The 14,865-nt window shown below is 44.8% G+C and overlaps 1 protein-coding gene across 1 annotated transcript in view; it reads left to right on the top strand.

Moving 5' to 3' along the window:
• Capn8 (calpain 8) overlaps positions 1 to 14,865 on the top strand; it is a 76,752-nt gene that overhangs the window by 43,142 nt on the left and 18,745 nt on the right. The window contains exons 5-11 of the mRNA XM_005326512.4: positions 479 to 647; positions 1,411 to 1,494; positions 2,730 to 2,815; positions 5,083 to 5,157; positions 6,338 to 6,498; positions 9,179 to 9,354; positions 13,172 to 13,183. Of these exons, the coding sequence (XP_005326569.3) occupies positions 479 to 647; positions 1,411 to 1,494; positions 2,730 to 2,815; positions 5,083 to 5,157; positions 6,338 to 6,498; positions 9,179 to 9,354; positions 13,172 to 13,183 (763 nt within the window). The remainder of the gene's footprint in view (positions 1 to 478; positions 648 to 1,410; positions 1,495 to 2,729; positions 2,816 to 5,082; positions 5,158 to 6,337; positions 6,499 to 9,178; positions 9,355 to 13,171; positions 13,184 to 14,865) is intronic.

The raw sequence follows: 14,865 nt of genomic DNA, 5'->3' as shown, positions 1-14,865 counted from the left end.
CCATTTCCTCAGGAGCCATTGTTCTTGTTGGCATTCAATGTTCAAAGACTACTTCTTTGAATTCATTTTATTTACTGATAACTTTTTTCTGCAATCCCAGTTCCATTCCAGTCCTGTTCCCTAAGTGAGCTTCCGCAGATGCCTTTCAGTCTTTAGAGAGGGTTCTCTTTGTTCCCTAGAAACCTCCAGAAAACTAAGCGGTTGGGGTCACCAGTGGAAGGGTTGCCCTTGGCTTTGTAAAAGAGTGTGTAGCCTGGAGAGAAGTTGTGTGAGATCCATTGCTAGTGAAATGCTAGCTGACTTTGTGAAACAGTGGCCTAAGTCCCTTCCTGACCCACAGTCAAAATTGGCAAAGGGCCCCTGTTGACCTTCCAGACCACAATGTCAAAACATTATTTTTTCCCTCGACCCTTGTAGTCCTCTACTGGGGTTGCAAATGGCTGTGGATGGTGCACATTTTTTTTTTCTTTTCCAACAGGCTCAATGGTTCTTATGAGGCTCTTGCTGGAGGGTCCACAATGGAAGGGTTTGAGGATTTCACAGGTGGTATCTCCGAGTTTTATGACCTGAAGAAGCCACCTACCAATCTGTACCATATCATCCGAAAAGCCCTCCGTGCAGGGTCTCTCCTGGGTTGCTCCATTGATGTGAGCCAGGATACTTTTCTTTGTTACCTCTACCCAGGTGTGGTCGAGAAGGGACTGGACAGGGAGGGAGAGGCCTGGGAAAGCTTTGACAGAATCTGGGATTTAATGGGCAAGTCTGGTGTGCACAGCACATGTGAGCTGGCGAAGACCTAAGTAATGGATAGAAACTGGGGTTCATCACATTGGAGCCCTGATTTCTCCCTTGCTGGTAGAACCTCTTTAGTATTGCAGGAATTGCCCTGAGAACACAGTCTTGCTCCCTGGATCCTAGACTCTATCTTTGTTACTCTCTTTTTGCTAAATCAGCTTGAGATTTGGGAAAATGAATGTGATTTATAATACTTAAGGGACTTGGAGTTCCTTGAAGAAAAAGGAAAGAGGTTCTGAAACCAGGTAGGTGTCATGCCCCGACAGGAGGGTTGCCTGTCTGGACTTTCAAGGTGGTCAAAGAGAGCAGACCTACTTTCCTTTTCTCTCTTGCTGCCAAAATGGATAGCTTTCTTTGGGCAGCAGAGGGATACTCACAGAGAATAAATGCTGCTGGCATTTGAATGACTGGTAAGTCAGATTCCCAGCTTGGCAGCCACATAGCACCTGCCTGGCTTAATTAAAGAGCGTTGAATGGAGACGGCTGTATTTACCTGAGGCTCATTGCTTTGCTAGTTCCACACTGGGGCCCTCTGGCTTTGTAGTGTATCTTTGGAAAGAGATGACACCAAAGCATTCAGGTTAGCTATCTTAACTGACTTTCTTCTCAACCCAGGTCTCCAGTGCAGCTGAAGCAGAAGCCATCACCAGCCAGAAGCTGGTTAAGAGTCATGCATACTCTGTTACTGGAGTTGAAGAGGTAAAATTAGGTGGCGGAGGGGAAGGTAATGTGAAATGTGGTTACCACAAATCCAGAACATATCTGAGAGAAGAGACAGGAGGTCACCTAAGAGGTTTAGAGTTGGCTTTGGTGTTTCCTGCCCTGCTGGAGAAGGGGTCACCTTGCTGCACAGATGCCACAGATGTGCCCTTAGTTCTTGCTCATTACGAAGGCCCTTCTGATTTTTACCCTCTTGTGGATGGGTAACTTAATGCCTCTGACCTTCATCTCTGTGAGTTCTAGTTAAATTCTCTTCTGAGATGTGGCCAGAAGAGTTGTAGAGATTGTCAGTCAGGTTCTATACTCATTGTAAGATGTCTGTTTATGTAAACAGTGGAAATGCATAGGATCCCTAAAAGAAAAAAAGATAAATTCCCACTTCCATTTTTAGGAAGGGCTATACTAATGAGAAGGCAAGCAGGTGTTTCTCGTTCTCTAACACAATTAGTTGAAAGCCTGGACTATAATTTTCATTAATTTTATTTTTTTTTATCTTCTGACTACTTCCAAAAACATTTGGAGGGTTTACAATGGAAAATATAGACACCATGCAACTAAGATACATCCACCTAGGCTAAAGATAGCTAAATCTTTGAGAAATTGGTTTTGCTTTGAATTTCCCAATGGCCTCTAAAAAGAAGAAAAAAAAGAAGAAGAAGAAAAAAAATTCAATGGGTATCCCCACTCTTGGGCTTTGGCAACACAGTTTCTGGTTTTCGTCTTGCATCTACCACTTAATAGCTAAGTAGTCTTGGAAAACTGAGCATCTTTATGTCTCAGATTTTTGAATTGCAAAATGAAGATAATAATAGTGCCCACCTCACAGGGTTGTTCTGAGATTTAAGTGAGGCAATTATGCATTTGAAATGCTCAGCACAGTGCCTAGTTCATATGTACTTAATGAATATTAACTGCTGTGCTATTCGTTCAGAGGGTGTACCGTGATGTCTCATATATTAAGAACAGAGTCAATCTTAGTCAACCATGAAATCTAAATCCAAGTTAAAGAAGACATGAACTTGATTTTGTACTCAGCTCACTCTTATTCAAATTGTGAAAAATAGAACACTTGGCCAAAGCCTGAAAGCACCTGTTAAAAGAAAGTAAAAGTGTGGTCATTTAGGGACATTTGAAAAATTTCATGCAAATCCTTCCAGGTGCACACATGAATGCAGGGCAGGCAGTAATTGCTTTTGTGTGTATGGACCTTGCAGGTGGATTTCCGTGGCTGCCCAGAGAAGCTGATCAGACTCAGGAATCCATGGGGCGAAGTGGAGTGGACGGGAGCTTGGAGCGATGAGTAGGTTCCTCTTTACCTCCCCCAGTATTACTTCCTTCCACAGAGAAGTGTCTTGTGAAGCACAATAATGAGACCAACATCATAGTGAGTTCTGAAGTACTTACTGTCCAAAAATCACTCAGCCTGTTCAGAAGAGTATTAAGTGGTTCCAGGCTGGGAAAAGCAGAGTCTGTAATTCCGAATTTCTGACTTGGCATTTGAGAATTGGGCAGCTCCATTGAATTTTGCTTAGTGCCAAACAGTTTACCTGTTTTCTACCTACTACACCGTGGTGGTCAAATCGATCATTCACAATCTGATCTTTCCACTCCACAAACACTGGTTCCTTTGACAAAAGGCCAAGCCCCTCAGCTATGAAAGGAAATGATGATGCTGAGAAAATGAAACTTGATCTTGGAAGTCATGGCCCCAAGGCAGGCATTGATGAATGGGGGTGTTGCTCACCCCATGAGCTCATGACCTGGGTGGGTATTGATCATTGACTGGAGGGCAGCCTTTCTGCTTGAGGGGAAGTTACTCAGAAACGGTGATATCCCGGGACAGCTGTGTCCTGGAATCGATGTCTCTGTGACACTGGAGGATGGGGAAGGCGTGGTGTGCTTTCTGTCAAGTTAGCACAGCTGGCCCAGGGGAGGAAGGCTGGTACTGGGGAATGAATTACAATGCACAAATCTTATTAATAAAGAGCCACTAGAAATGAGAATTGTCACCATCCTATCCTCTCCCAATACATCCTTAAGCCTTGAGTGTACCCTTTGTCCATATTCTGTGATGTCACAGGGCCTTAGGAAAGTGCTTTATCACATTTAATTAAGGATAATATGGCTTATTATCTCTCAGAGCTACAGAACTTTCCTCCAGGCCTTTGTCAGGAAGGGACGCAAGATGGGCTTCCTATATGAGAGTTTCCAGTCCACTGCCTAACACTGAGCACACCCCAAAACCTCAATTCTGCCATCTGCCCTAAAAGAATGACATGACTGAATGAAATAGAAACCTCAAGTTTTATCCGTTCTCACCAAAAGCCATTCAAAAGATGTCAAAAGGGTTTGCTTGACTTCATCTCCTCTCCCTGATGCCACTCAATCCCTGACAGGGTGGGAAAGTCCCAAGGGCTGGAGTGGGTGTGGGTGTAAGTGGAGTCAAGTCCCGGAGGCTCTCCCAGCTAGACCCAGCTCGGAATACTTACCTACTGGCTGTTGGCGGAGGGTGCTGGATCTCTGAAATGACATTCCTAAACTCAGTGCAATGTCTAGATAAATTTTTGTCCCCCTTCTCCCCAGTTTGTAAAAACCAACTGGAAGATTTAGATCTGCAAATTTCCAACTTGTCTCCTAATCTTTATTTATAATAGGCACATTCCAAGATCTATTCTGATTCAATGAGTGTTTCCATGAATTTAAGAACTCTCCTAAACTCTTCTCCTAAACAATTCCTGGGGCATTGGAGGCCAGATCTGGGGGATGCTGAACTTGGGTGTGCCTCAGCTTCTATGCTGGGGCAGGAAGGGGTTGGGTTTTGCTGAAAATATTTAGGAAAGAGGTAGGGTGTGTGTGTGTGTGTGTGTGTGTGTGTGTGTGTGTGTGTGTGTGTGTGTGTTTTAAGTGGATCTTGATACTGCTCAGTTATTTAGATGTTGCATACATATTTCAGGAAAACCTGACTTTGGAAATGTCAGGTAAACTGGAGATGGCATTTAAACAAAGTATATGGATATTGCCAAGGAAAGGTCAACAGCAGGAGGCCTCACAGGGTGACACTCCTTCAGGGAAGCTGCCATGAAATTGGGCCTGATAGTTATTCTTACAGGCTTAGAAAGTGGACCATATCCATGTACCCTAAGCTGGCCAGACCTTCTTAGAATATATTCATCCCAGATTGACAGATGAGCCAGAATGACAACTTACTAAAGGATACTAGAGGGCCTGCCCTTCTTGTCACTGGGCCCCTTGTATCTCCTCTCCCGGACTTCCTCATTCTTGTGGCCAGGGACCCGGGTATCCTATATGAAAATGCAAAACTTATTCAGGGAGTGACAGTTAGAGCAGGTCCATAATGCTTCTGTTGCATGCTCAAGGTCACCTGCTGGTGCCCATATCATGGTCTCATGTCCTCTCCAGACTGTAGTTCCACCCTTATGGTCCAGCCTGTCCATCTACCTGCTGTATTTTGGGACCCCATTTCTGGTCCTTAGGGGGCTCTTTTGATGCAGTAAATAGCTTGCCCCTCAGGAATGACCACTTCTGCTCCACCCCTGCCCCCTCCAGTGCACCTGAATGGAACTACATAGATCCCAGGCAGAAGGAAGAGCTGGACAGGAAAGCTGAGGATGGAGAGTTCTGGTAAGAGGCTGCTTAGTGGGCTGGGGCTGTAGCTTCGTGGCAGAGTGCTTGCCTAGCATGTGTGAGGCACTGGGTTTGATTCTTAGCACCAGATAAAAATAAACAAATAAAATAAAGGTATTGTGGGCTGGGGTTGTGGCTCAGAGGTAGAGTGCTTGCCTAGCATGCATGAGGCAATGGGTTCAATCCTTAGCACCACGTAAAAATGAAATAAAGATATTGTGTGTCCACCAACAACTGAAAAATAAATATATATTTAAAAATAAAGGCATTATGTCTATTTATAACTAATAATTTTTTTTTTTTTTTAAAGAGGCTACTTAGCCACCTCTTAGTTGTGAGTCCATTCCAAGTTCTGATGTGGGCACAGCCCATCTCCAGGTCTTTTAGGAAAGTGACAAGGTTCTTGGCCATGGTGTCTTTCTTTTCTTTTCTTTTTTGGGTACTGGGGATTGAACTGAGGGGCACTCCACCACTGAGCCACATCCCCAGCTCAGCTTCACCATTGCTGAGGCTGACTTTGAACTCACAGTTCTCCTCCACAGCCTCCTGAGCTGCTGGGATTAGAGGCATGCGCCACTGCACCTGGCTTGGTGTCTTTCATCCTTCACCCCCTTTTTGCTCTAGTATAATTCTACCTTTACTCATATATCTAAAGTACCCAGATCAAGATATCTGGGCCTTAAGCCACAAGCCTGTCTGCCTTTCCAATGAGCAGAGAGCTCTACTTCTTCTTTTTTAGAGCTAAGATTCGCCTTACCCTCACAATTGGATGGCTTCCTTTGCTGGAGGCTAGGGAAGATGATAAGGATCCCCTTTGTCTATGGTAGGAGTTAGAGGAAATTACGCTGTACATCACTAAGAATTAAATAGGAAGAAAATTCCTATGGACTCAGACTTAACCCAGCCTAGACAAAGGCAGGGGCTCTTCCAGTTTATGCCCTGACTCTGTGTGGCTGGTAGGTCTGCAAGTGGGGTTCTTCTAGAGCTGAGATGCTAACCACAAAGAGGAATTTGGATGGTGACCTTGGCTTGTTCCTATCAGTGGACTGTTGAACAGAGTCAGTGAGCCCTTAGCCTCTGAGACCACTCACAGGACTCTGCTAGTGGGTGTCCCTTTAATCACCCCTCCAGCCCAGCTCCCTTGACTGAGAGTCCTCCGGTTCCTCTGTCCCCCCAGGATGTCATTTTCAGATTTCTTAAAGCAGTTCTCCCGCCTGGAGATCTGCAACCTTTCCCCAGACTCTCTGAGCAGTGACGAGGTGCACAAATGGAACCTGGTGCTGTTCAATGGCCGCTGGACACGGGGTTCCACTGCAGGTGGCTGCCAGAACTACCCAGGTAAGGTGGAGCGCTGCCTGTCTGGTCCTCCCTGAGCTGGATGACTTCATATGTTAATCTTGGGATAAGGTCTTTAGACTAGAGGCCCTGGTTGTCCTCATGCTCAGAGGCCAGGGCAGCAAGGATGGGTGGCCTGATCTCAGCTTCTGTGTGTTCAAATCAAACCTGCTTTGCCCTGCTGCTCCTGCCTCCAAAGAATGTGCTTCTTACTAACTGCTTTCTTGCTCTTGGCTGAGACCTTTTGTTCTCCTGGGCTTCCCTGCTAGAGGAACACAGCCCAACAGCTGCTGTTCCTATAGGCGGCATTCCACAGAGTATCTGGTTTGCTCTGTGTGGGCATCTGAGTCAGAGTTGGAAGGGTGAGACAGTGGAGGTCAGGGGTGGCCACACACAGGGCATGCGTGTGGCCACCTTGCACTCTTATAGGAGTCACTGGGGCTTGCCTGCAGGAGAGCCTGGTGCAAACCATTGCTTCTACACTAACTTGGATCCTGATCTTATTAAAGGGGGGTAGTCTTCCCTGGTTCACAAAAAGATCACTAATATGTACATGTATAGGCTCCTCCTAGGTTGAATCTGCTGAAGCAGCACCTGATGAAGAAGTTCTGAAAAATGACTCCACATCTCTTAAGGAGAAATGAAGGAAAGCTAAACCTACTTTCTTCACTTTGCAACAACCCCCCCTTTCCCACTCCCTGCTGAGTTTGCTGTTGATGAGTTGATTTGGGTTGATTGACTCAGCGGGTATGCTCAGGGGTGGGGCCAGTCATGTTGTTCTCAGCACACAGCTCAGTGCAGGAAGTGGCATTATCATAAAATCCCATGTGGATATGGTCTGGGGTCTTGACAAGGTCTCTCTTCCATCCTTATCTAACCAGAGTTCCTATTTTTTTGGTGGCAGAAACCAGAATGCTGGGCAGACAGGAATGAGGGGAGTCTGTAGTCCTGGCCCTGTTGCTTAGCTGAACAGCTGTGAACTCTGGGAGGGACATTTCCCTTCCCTAAGCTTCAGTTTTTTGATCCTCAGAATGGGGTGATAATTCTTAACTTTCGACCTTACTTGGGTCTCAGTGAGCATCTTAAAGCAGAACGTGTAAGGAAGCACTTTGTAAACTGTGTAGCGTCATACAAATGGGATGTATTATCTTTATGGCCCATTCTCTTCCTACAGTACTGTTAAGGAGTAAACAAAAATGTAGGGATTGCAGTAATGTTGCATTTGGGAGAAATTAAAATATGCTCACCATTAGCAAGCTCTTAGAGAATGTAGAGGAAATTCGCATGGATCATTTTGGGAGCTCAGAACTGTAGGGGGTGCCCAAGGTATCTGTCTGTACCAAATCATAATCCCATCTGTGCTGCCAACTAGCTGTCAGGAAGAGATGGATTGCTCTTGCCCTTTGGTAACGATGTAAGCATAGAAGATTACCGAATTTTCTATCTCCCCTGGAATCTACAGATCATTGGCTTTAAAATCCATACACTTGTGCCTCAAATCAAAAATCTGGAAGTGGAGATTCTGGCAAGGTGGAATTGAATAATACTGTGAAGAAAAAAATAACCAGTGGCTCTTGAGCACCTGGGAGTGCTATTGTTATTTAATGGAGTTGGCTCCTCACTTAGAGGATGCAAAAAACCCAAATCTAAACAACAACAATAAAACCGAAACAGAGTTCAAAAACCAATTACCCTTTCCCACTCCTTTGTCCCCTCAGGGCACATCATTATCAGAAATTGTTGAGGCCCTTGCCTAGAGACACCTGTCAGGCTGATCCTTTTCAATTATCTTCTGCTCTGAACTGTCATAGAATTGCTGCTGTGGGCCTTTGGATGATCCTTTTCACTTCTCTGTGCCTCTTGGCTTGCGCAGTCACCAAACAGAGAGTTTTTTGTTTTTGTTTTAAATTAACTTCATCTTTGAAATGAAGAATTCCTTTTAAATATCCATAGATGGTGTGTACAAATGCTTTTTAATTGCATGATTCCTCATGCATGATTAAATGACTTTCTCTTGAAGGGAGTGTGTTTTATCAATGGGCTGCAACACCGTTACCATCATGAGGTCCTTGGGCTGGAGGACAGAGGATTTGTTCTCAGGGTTGCGTCGGGCTGTTGAAGCTGGGGTCTTCTCTGAGGAAGAGCATATGCCCGTCAGATGGCTTTCTAGCTGTGTGGGGGAGCTCTTCTTGGTAGCTAGACTCTTCTGGGACTCTGTCCTCTTCTGTCTCAGACATGCTTTTCTCACGAGATCTCCCTTCCTCTGGGATTTTTTTCCCCCCACAGTCCAGGAGCTGGGGACAAGGAGCTATTAACTATTTCCCCAGTGGGACCTAGAGGTTACTTCCCAGCCCAGCCCAGGGTAATCCCAGGATCCTGGGAACTTGAATATTCCCAGTCAAGCAGGGCTGGCTTCGATTGAATGCTTGGGTGGATGAAATGGACAGGTGCAATCTTTCCTAGTGCTGTGGGATGAGTCTGCTCATGTGTGGTGTGGGAAGGAGGGAGGAGAAGTGCCTGACCACCTTTAAAAAAACACTTTCTGGGGCCTGCTCACCAGGCATGGTTTGGCCAGAGTTATGCTTTCAATGGGATGATCAAGATTCTTCTTTTTTTTTTATTTTATTCTTTCCCATCTTCTCACCCCCCAACAATGGAACCACCATTACTGGGCGATTTCTAGCCACTTACTGGACTAATCCACAGTTCAAAATCCATTTGGACGAGGTAGATGAAGATCAGGAGGAGGGAGTTGGTGAACCCTGCTGTACGGTGCTGTTGGGTCTGATGCAGAAAAATCGCAGGCGACAGAAGAAGCTAGGGCAGGGCATGCTTAGCATCGGCTATGCTATCTACCAGGTATTGAAGAGTTGGGTTCTTATTTACTGTAAACTTCATGTCTTTGGTCTAAATGTGTTGGCCCATAATCAGACTGCATATTCTATTGCTTAAATATTCCTAATCGAGCATTGTCTTTATTCTCCTAATACCTCTTCCAATGGCCTTACTGAGGCCTGAATTCCATAATTAGAGATTCATTCCTATGGCTCAAGTCTCTGTTGTTAGCACTGAGATGTGCAATTCCTTAACTTTGCCTGTTAATTAAAAACTCAGTGAAAATTTGTTTATTAGATGCTTATTATAGACACCTTAAGAGACAGAAGAACATGGGGGCAAAAGGCACTTGAGGTCACATAGTGGATGATAGGCACCACTAGGTAGGAGAAGGTTAGATTTGGGAGCTGAAGATACAAACTCCCTTCTTCTCACCATGGGGAATCTGGAGACATTTGTGGAACATACAGACCATGGCTTGGGGACACACAGCCTTTTTGGGTTCTGATGTCTCTAGATTGGGGAACACAACCAGTACAGCTCTTGGCCTTCAGCCTGTGGCTGGCTCACTATGCCAATTTTTTTCCCCTAGTAACCACGCTTCTGCCAACTTAACCTCGCAGATATTTTAAAGTAAAATGTTTCGGTCTTGATGACCCAGCAAGGAACAAATTGGAATCTACTTCTTCATACAGGCAAAGACTCCATAGAACAAATTCCAGAGGGATTCATGGTGATTGTGGTGGTTTTTTTTTTTTTTATAATTTTGTTAAAAATGATTTTCTTGGGATAAAAACATAATAATAATTTTAATCAAAAAGACCAAAAGCTGATAGGCAGTCCAATGGCCCAACATGCAAGAAAAAGAAGTGCTATAACCAGTAAAGAAAAGTGCAATTGCCAAACTCATACCATCCTCCTCCACCCCTTTATCTTTCATATTCTAGAACTTAGGGCCTTACACTGTGTGTGTGTGTGTGTGTTACGTGTTGGAGGGATGGTATATGGAATAGTTACTGCTTAATGGCAGGATAAAGAATTGCAAATAAATAAATTACAATTCTACTCCTGATCAGCTCTTCTAGCCTCACCTAAAATGTAAATATTACAAAACCAGAATCATTGCTTATAGGCATAAAAACATAAGAAGATACTTTTTATATGCATGCCAATACAACAAACTTTAGTGAGCATCTACAATATACCCTGTGTGGAGATGAAAATTGAGGACACACAGGAATATCACGGTTACTGCCCTCAGAGTACTTACCATCTAGTGTGGAAAATCAGACACACACCACTGGGCAAGTCTATAATCAGCTATGATTGTGACCAACAAGGTGGGCTGGGCGATCCTCAGCTTTATGCAGAAGGAGACTTTGATCAGAGCCTCAAAAGATTTCCTAGATTTCAAAGGTGCAGCAGGGAGAACATTCTAGCCTGAGGGAATACCATGTGCATCTCAACAGCTTGAAAGTCAGGGTTCTGGAGAGAGAAGAGTAAGCAGACTTGGCTGCAGGGTGAGCTAGCTACTCAGAGATAATGCTTCCAATTCTCCATCTATTGAGTCTACCTTACATAGTCATTCGTTTCATGATAGCATTGTGTGATATAGCATTTGCATTCATAAATAATACATAAAGCATGCCAGTTCTTCAGGCATCACGTTATAGCTGCTTATGAAATACTCTCATGTGTGTGATCCATGGTCTTTCTTCTTATAAGAGGCACATAATTTAAGGCCTGACATTTGTGAACAGAAGCAGTTTTAAAATTAGATTGAGGGAATGAATGTAGGGAGTAGCCGTGGCTATAGGGAGCAGCTGGGGTTGCAGGGAGCAGCTGGGATTGTAGAGTAGCTGGCGTTTTGGGGATGCCATACTCTTATCCATGTATCTTCCTTCTCTGGCCTTAACTGTCTGAAACTGGAGTCTAGTTTGAGGCTAAAAACCTGCCACCTATTGAAAAGCAGCCAGGAATCCCTGAAGGCTAAAGAGCCCTGCTTGTCTGGTCTTTCCTCCTTTCATCTTCCTGCAGTGACAACAGCCTCCTGCCAGGCTGGCCTGTCATTTGCACTCAGGATCCTGCACTTCCTAGATAGCTGTCTCTTGCCATCCCTCCATGGGCAATGGCTAAGGCCTTCTCTTCTGTCTCGCTGCACTTGCCTGGCTCAGTTCCTGCCCAGTGACTCTTGGCGGGGTGGATTTGGAGCATATTGATAGCAGCTGCAGTGGTTGAGTTGTTATGAAAAGACTGCCAAAGTAGTTAGGGAAGCCCCTGCTGGGGAGGGAAAAGCCCCTGCTTTCAGGCCTGGAGTGGAGAAGAGAGATTTCCATGGGGTGGGGTGGGGGGGCTCTGCTTTCCCAGACAGAGCTTCTGCATGGATGATTTGGGTTTAAACTCAAAATTAAAGGAGGAAACAGTGACCCCAGACTGTTCCGTGTCTGTTGCCAATGACAAATGGATGCCTGCTGGTCCCGATTTTCCCTCATTTTGTTGTTTCTCAGAGTTGTAGGCAGTTGCCCACTGACCTTAGCCACCAACAATGCCTGCCCTGCCCTTCTGGTCCAAATAGCCTGTGTGATAGAAAAGAAGGAGGGAAAAGGACACGTGGGGATGGAGTCTTCTTCTCTAGCCTAGCACATGGCAGGGCTTCTACTCTGGATCTGAGACTCATCTCTTGTGGGAGTCAACATTTGCAGTTGTAACTAAGAGAGCCCAATTCTTAAGCTGGTAAGAAAGGAATTTATCACCTCATGACCAGACTGAGGGAAGGAGAGGGATGCTTGGGACAAGGGACTTGGGTGCTACCAGGACTCTTTCTCTCCACACCTCCTGTTTACTGTGGGTGCTCTTCTCCCAGACAAGATGTCTTTATCCTGTAATATCACAAGCATAAGGGAAGGGGCTCCTTTTCTTAATTTCAGTGACAAAAATCCTAGAGAATTTTTTGATAGACTGAACTTGGGTCACATGCCTATTCCTGGGCCACTTGTGATGACCAAGGGAAAGATAAATTATGGCTCAAGATGAGTGAGATCCCTTTTCTGGCCAGGACCTTGATCTGGGAAGCCAAGTATGTAGGTTTGTAAGAAGATGTCAGCTCTTATTTAAGCCTGAAGTTTTATTAACTCTTGAAGAACCTAGGATTTTTGTAGATTATACACAAGAAAATAAAATAGAAAAGTAGAACCTGCCCTCCACCCCCAGATTTCTAGCACTTAGTAGTTTATGAATGGCCTTGAAATTGATTAAAAACTGTCCAGACTTAGAAATACTAACTAGTTTCTCACTTATGCACCAACTAAAGCTACTAAAATCTATCATCTACAATCTATCATCTCCCCTGTAGGGAGGAATGCAAAAGCACAAAGGGAGGCTCTTGAGCTGTTCAGTAACCTGCTTTTTTTTTTAAAAAATTATTTTTTATTTGTTCTAATCAGTTATACATGACAGCAGAATGCTCTTAGATTCATTGTATACAAATGGAGCACAATTTTTAATTTCTCTGGTTGTATGTGAAGTAGAGTCACACCATTCAGGCAATCATACATGTACCTAGGGTAATGACGTCCATCGCATTCCACCATCTTTCCTATCCCCTCCCTCCCCTTATCCACTTATCAGAGAAAACATTTGGCCTTTGTTTTTTTGGGGATTGGCTTACTTTGCTTAGCATGATATTCTCCAACTCCATCTGTTTACCTGCAAATGCTATATTTTATTATGTTTTAATGCTGAGTAATATTCCATTGTGTGTAGATACCACAGTTTCTTTATCCATTCATCTATTGAAGGGCATCTAGGTTGAGGTAACCTGCTTTTACCTTCTGTCCTGTAGGTTCCCAAGGAGGTATGTGAGTACTGTACTGACCGAGACATCCTTCCTTTGGTAAGAAAGAGCTTGACTGCCTTTGGGACAGGTACCCAGCACCATCTGCTTCCTATGAGGGAAGCCAGTTCTCCTGTGGACTCACTGATCCGGTGAGCTGGTAGCCCTCGTCATGGACACCGTGGGTAAAGATGAGCCCATTCCCACCGGTCAGGATTCCTGGGAAGGGAATGGAGGTGATCTTTGCCCCTGTGTGTCTGACGTTCTGGTCTAAACAAGATGATTTTAGTATAACTTAGATTCCTATTTACCTGGACAACAGAAATAAATGCTTTCTGATTTCTGGTAAGAAAAGGAATTACCAACTTTATCTTCTCAGTTCTCTTGCTTTTCCCGAGCCTCAGTAATTTCCAGCTGGGTTAGGGGGCCATGTTTTCAGTGTCACACCTCTATCCAGAATGTCCTCTGCCATCCCAGGTTCACCAGGCTATCCCATCCACTCGCTAGTTGAAGGCAGGAGCCTCAGGCAGCACTCCTGGGAGGAAACCTGCATGACTCATTGTGAAACGCAGTCAGTGCAAAGTGAGGCCTTTACACATGCTAGTGATGGTCTCCTGGGTTATAACTGGAAGAGCCTTCAAGAGTCTCAATGCTCAGGCTACACCACAGCTCAGCTGCATCAGAATCTCTAGGGTGGGGGTGGAGGATCCAGGCATCATAGATTTGTGAATGACCCATGTGATTCCAATGTACAGTCAAGGCTGAGACCCACTATTCCACTCTGGAGTCAGTTGCACTCGCTATGTAGCAGTGTACCCGCCCTGTTGCAGCCTTCCTCCTGCCTTTTCAGGTTCTCAGGCTTGTCCAGTGATGTAACATATACCAACAAGAGCAATATTCACAGACTCCAGGCCTATAAAGTGTTAGAGACTACTGGTCTACCCTGCCCTTGGATCACAAATGCATTTTATTATGGAGGGAACAGACAAGGGCATATGGATGATTCAGAGCAAACACGTCTTTGCTACTTCAATTAAAACCAAACCTGAGTTAAATCAAGTTGATGGTGGTTCCCATCAGAAATGCCCCATTAATATGAGTGAGGGATCATATACATGCAGGCAGTGGAACTTTCCTCCATAGCATCTCATGGTTCCCTCAGTGTGACCCTGTGGATCTTGTGTTCTCCAAGTGTCAGTGAGTCTTTAGGTCAATGGATATCAAACTTGAAGTTGCCTCAGAATCCCCTTCAGGGCTTGCTAAAGCACAGGTGGCTGAGCCTCACTCCAGTAGTTTCTGGTTTGTAGGTGTCCAGCCCAGTAATTTGCATTGCCCCTAGGTTTCTTATACTGATTCTGCTCTGCGCCCACACTTTGAGAAGCACAATCAGTTAAACCTGCTGGATTCCTGTCCCTTTGCTCCTGAGTCAAGTTGAGAGAATATTTAAGGTCAGGGATGTTGTTGCCCTAGCTTGTGGGGGGGGGAGGTTCCTGGTAGGAAGAGGGGATCCAGCGCTTGTGTTAGTGTCTCCAATTCCCACCCCAACTTCCCAAACAGGGCTTTTCTAAGCTGCTCCACCCTGGAACTCAGCTTCCCTCCTTCCCAGCTCAACCCAATTAGAGTTTGCTTCTCCATTTCCTTCTTCTTCTTTTTTAAATTGGTGCATTATAATTAAATAAGAATAGCAGGAATCGTTGTTACCT

Source organism: Ictidomys tridecemlineatus, chromosome 10 (genome assembly GCF_052094955.1).
Source record: "Ictidomys tridecemlineatus isolate mIctTri1 chromosome 10, mIctTri1.hap1, whole genome shotgun sequence".
Lineage (NCBI taxonomy): Eukaryota > Metazoa > Chordata > Mammalia > Rodentia > Sciuridae > Ictidomys > Ictidomys tridecemlineatus.
The sequence above is the reverse complement of the archived record's forward strand: the minus strand, read 5'-3'. Positions and strand labels throughout refer to the sequence as shown.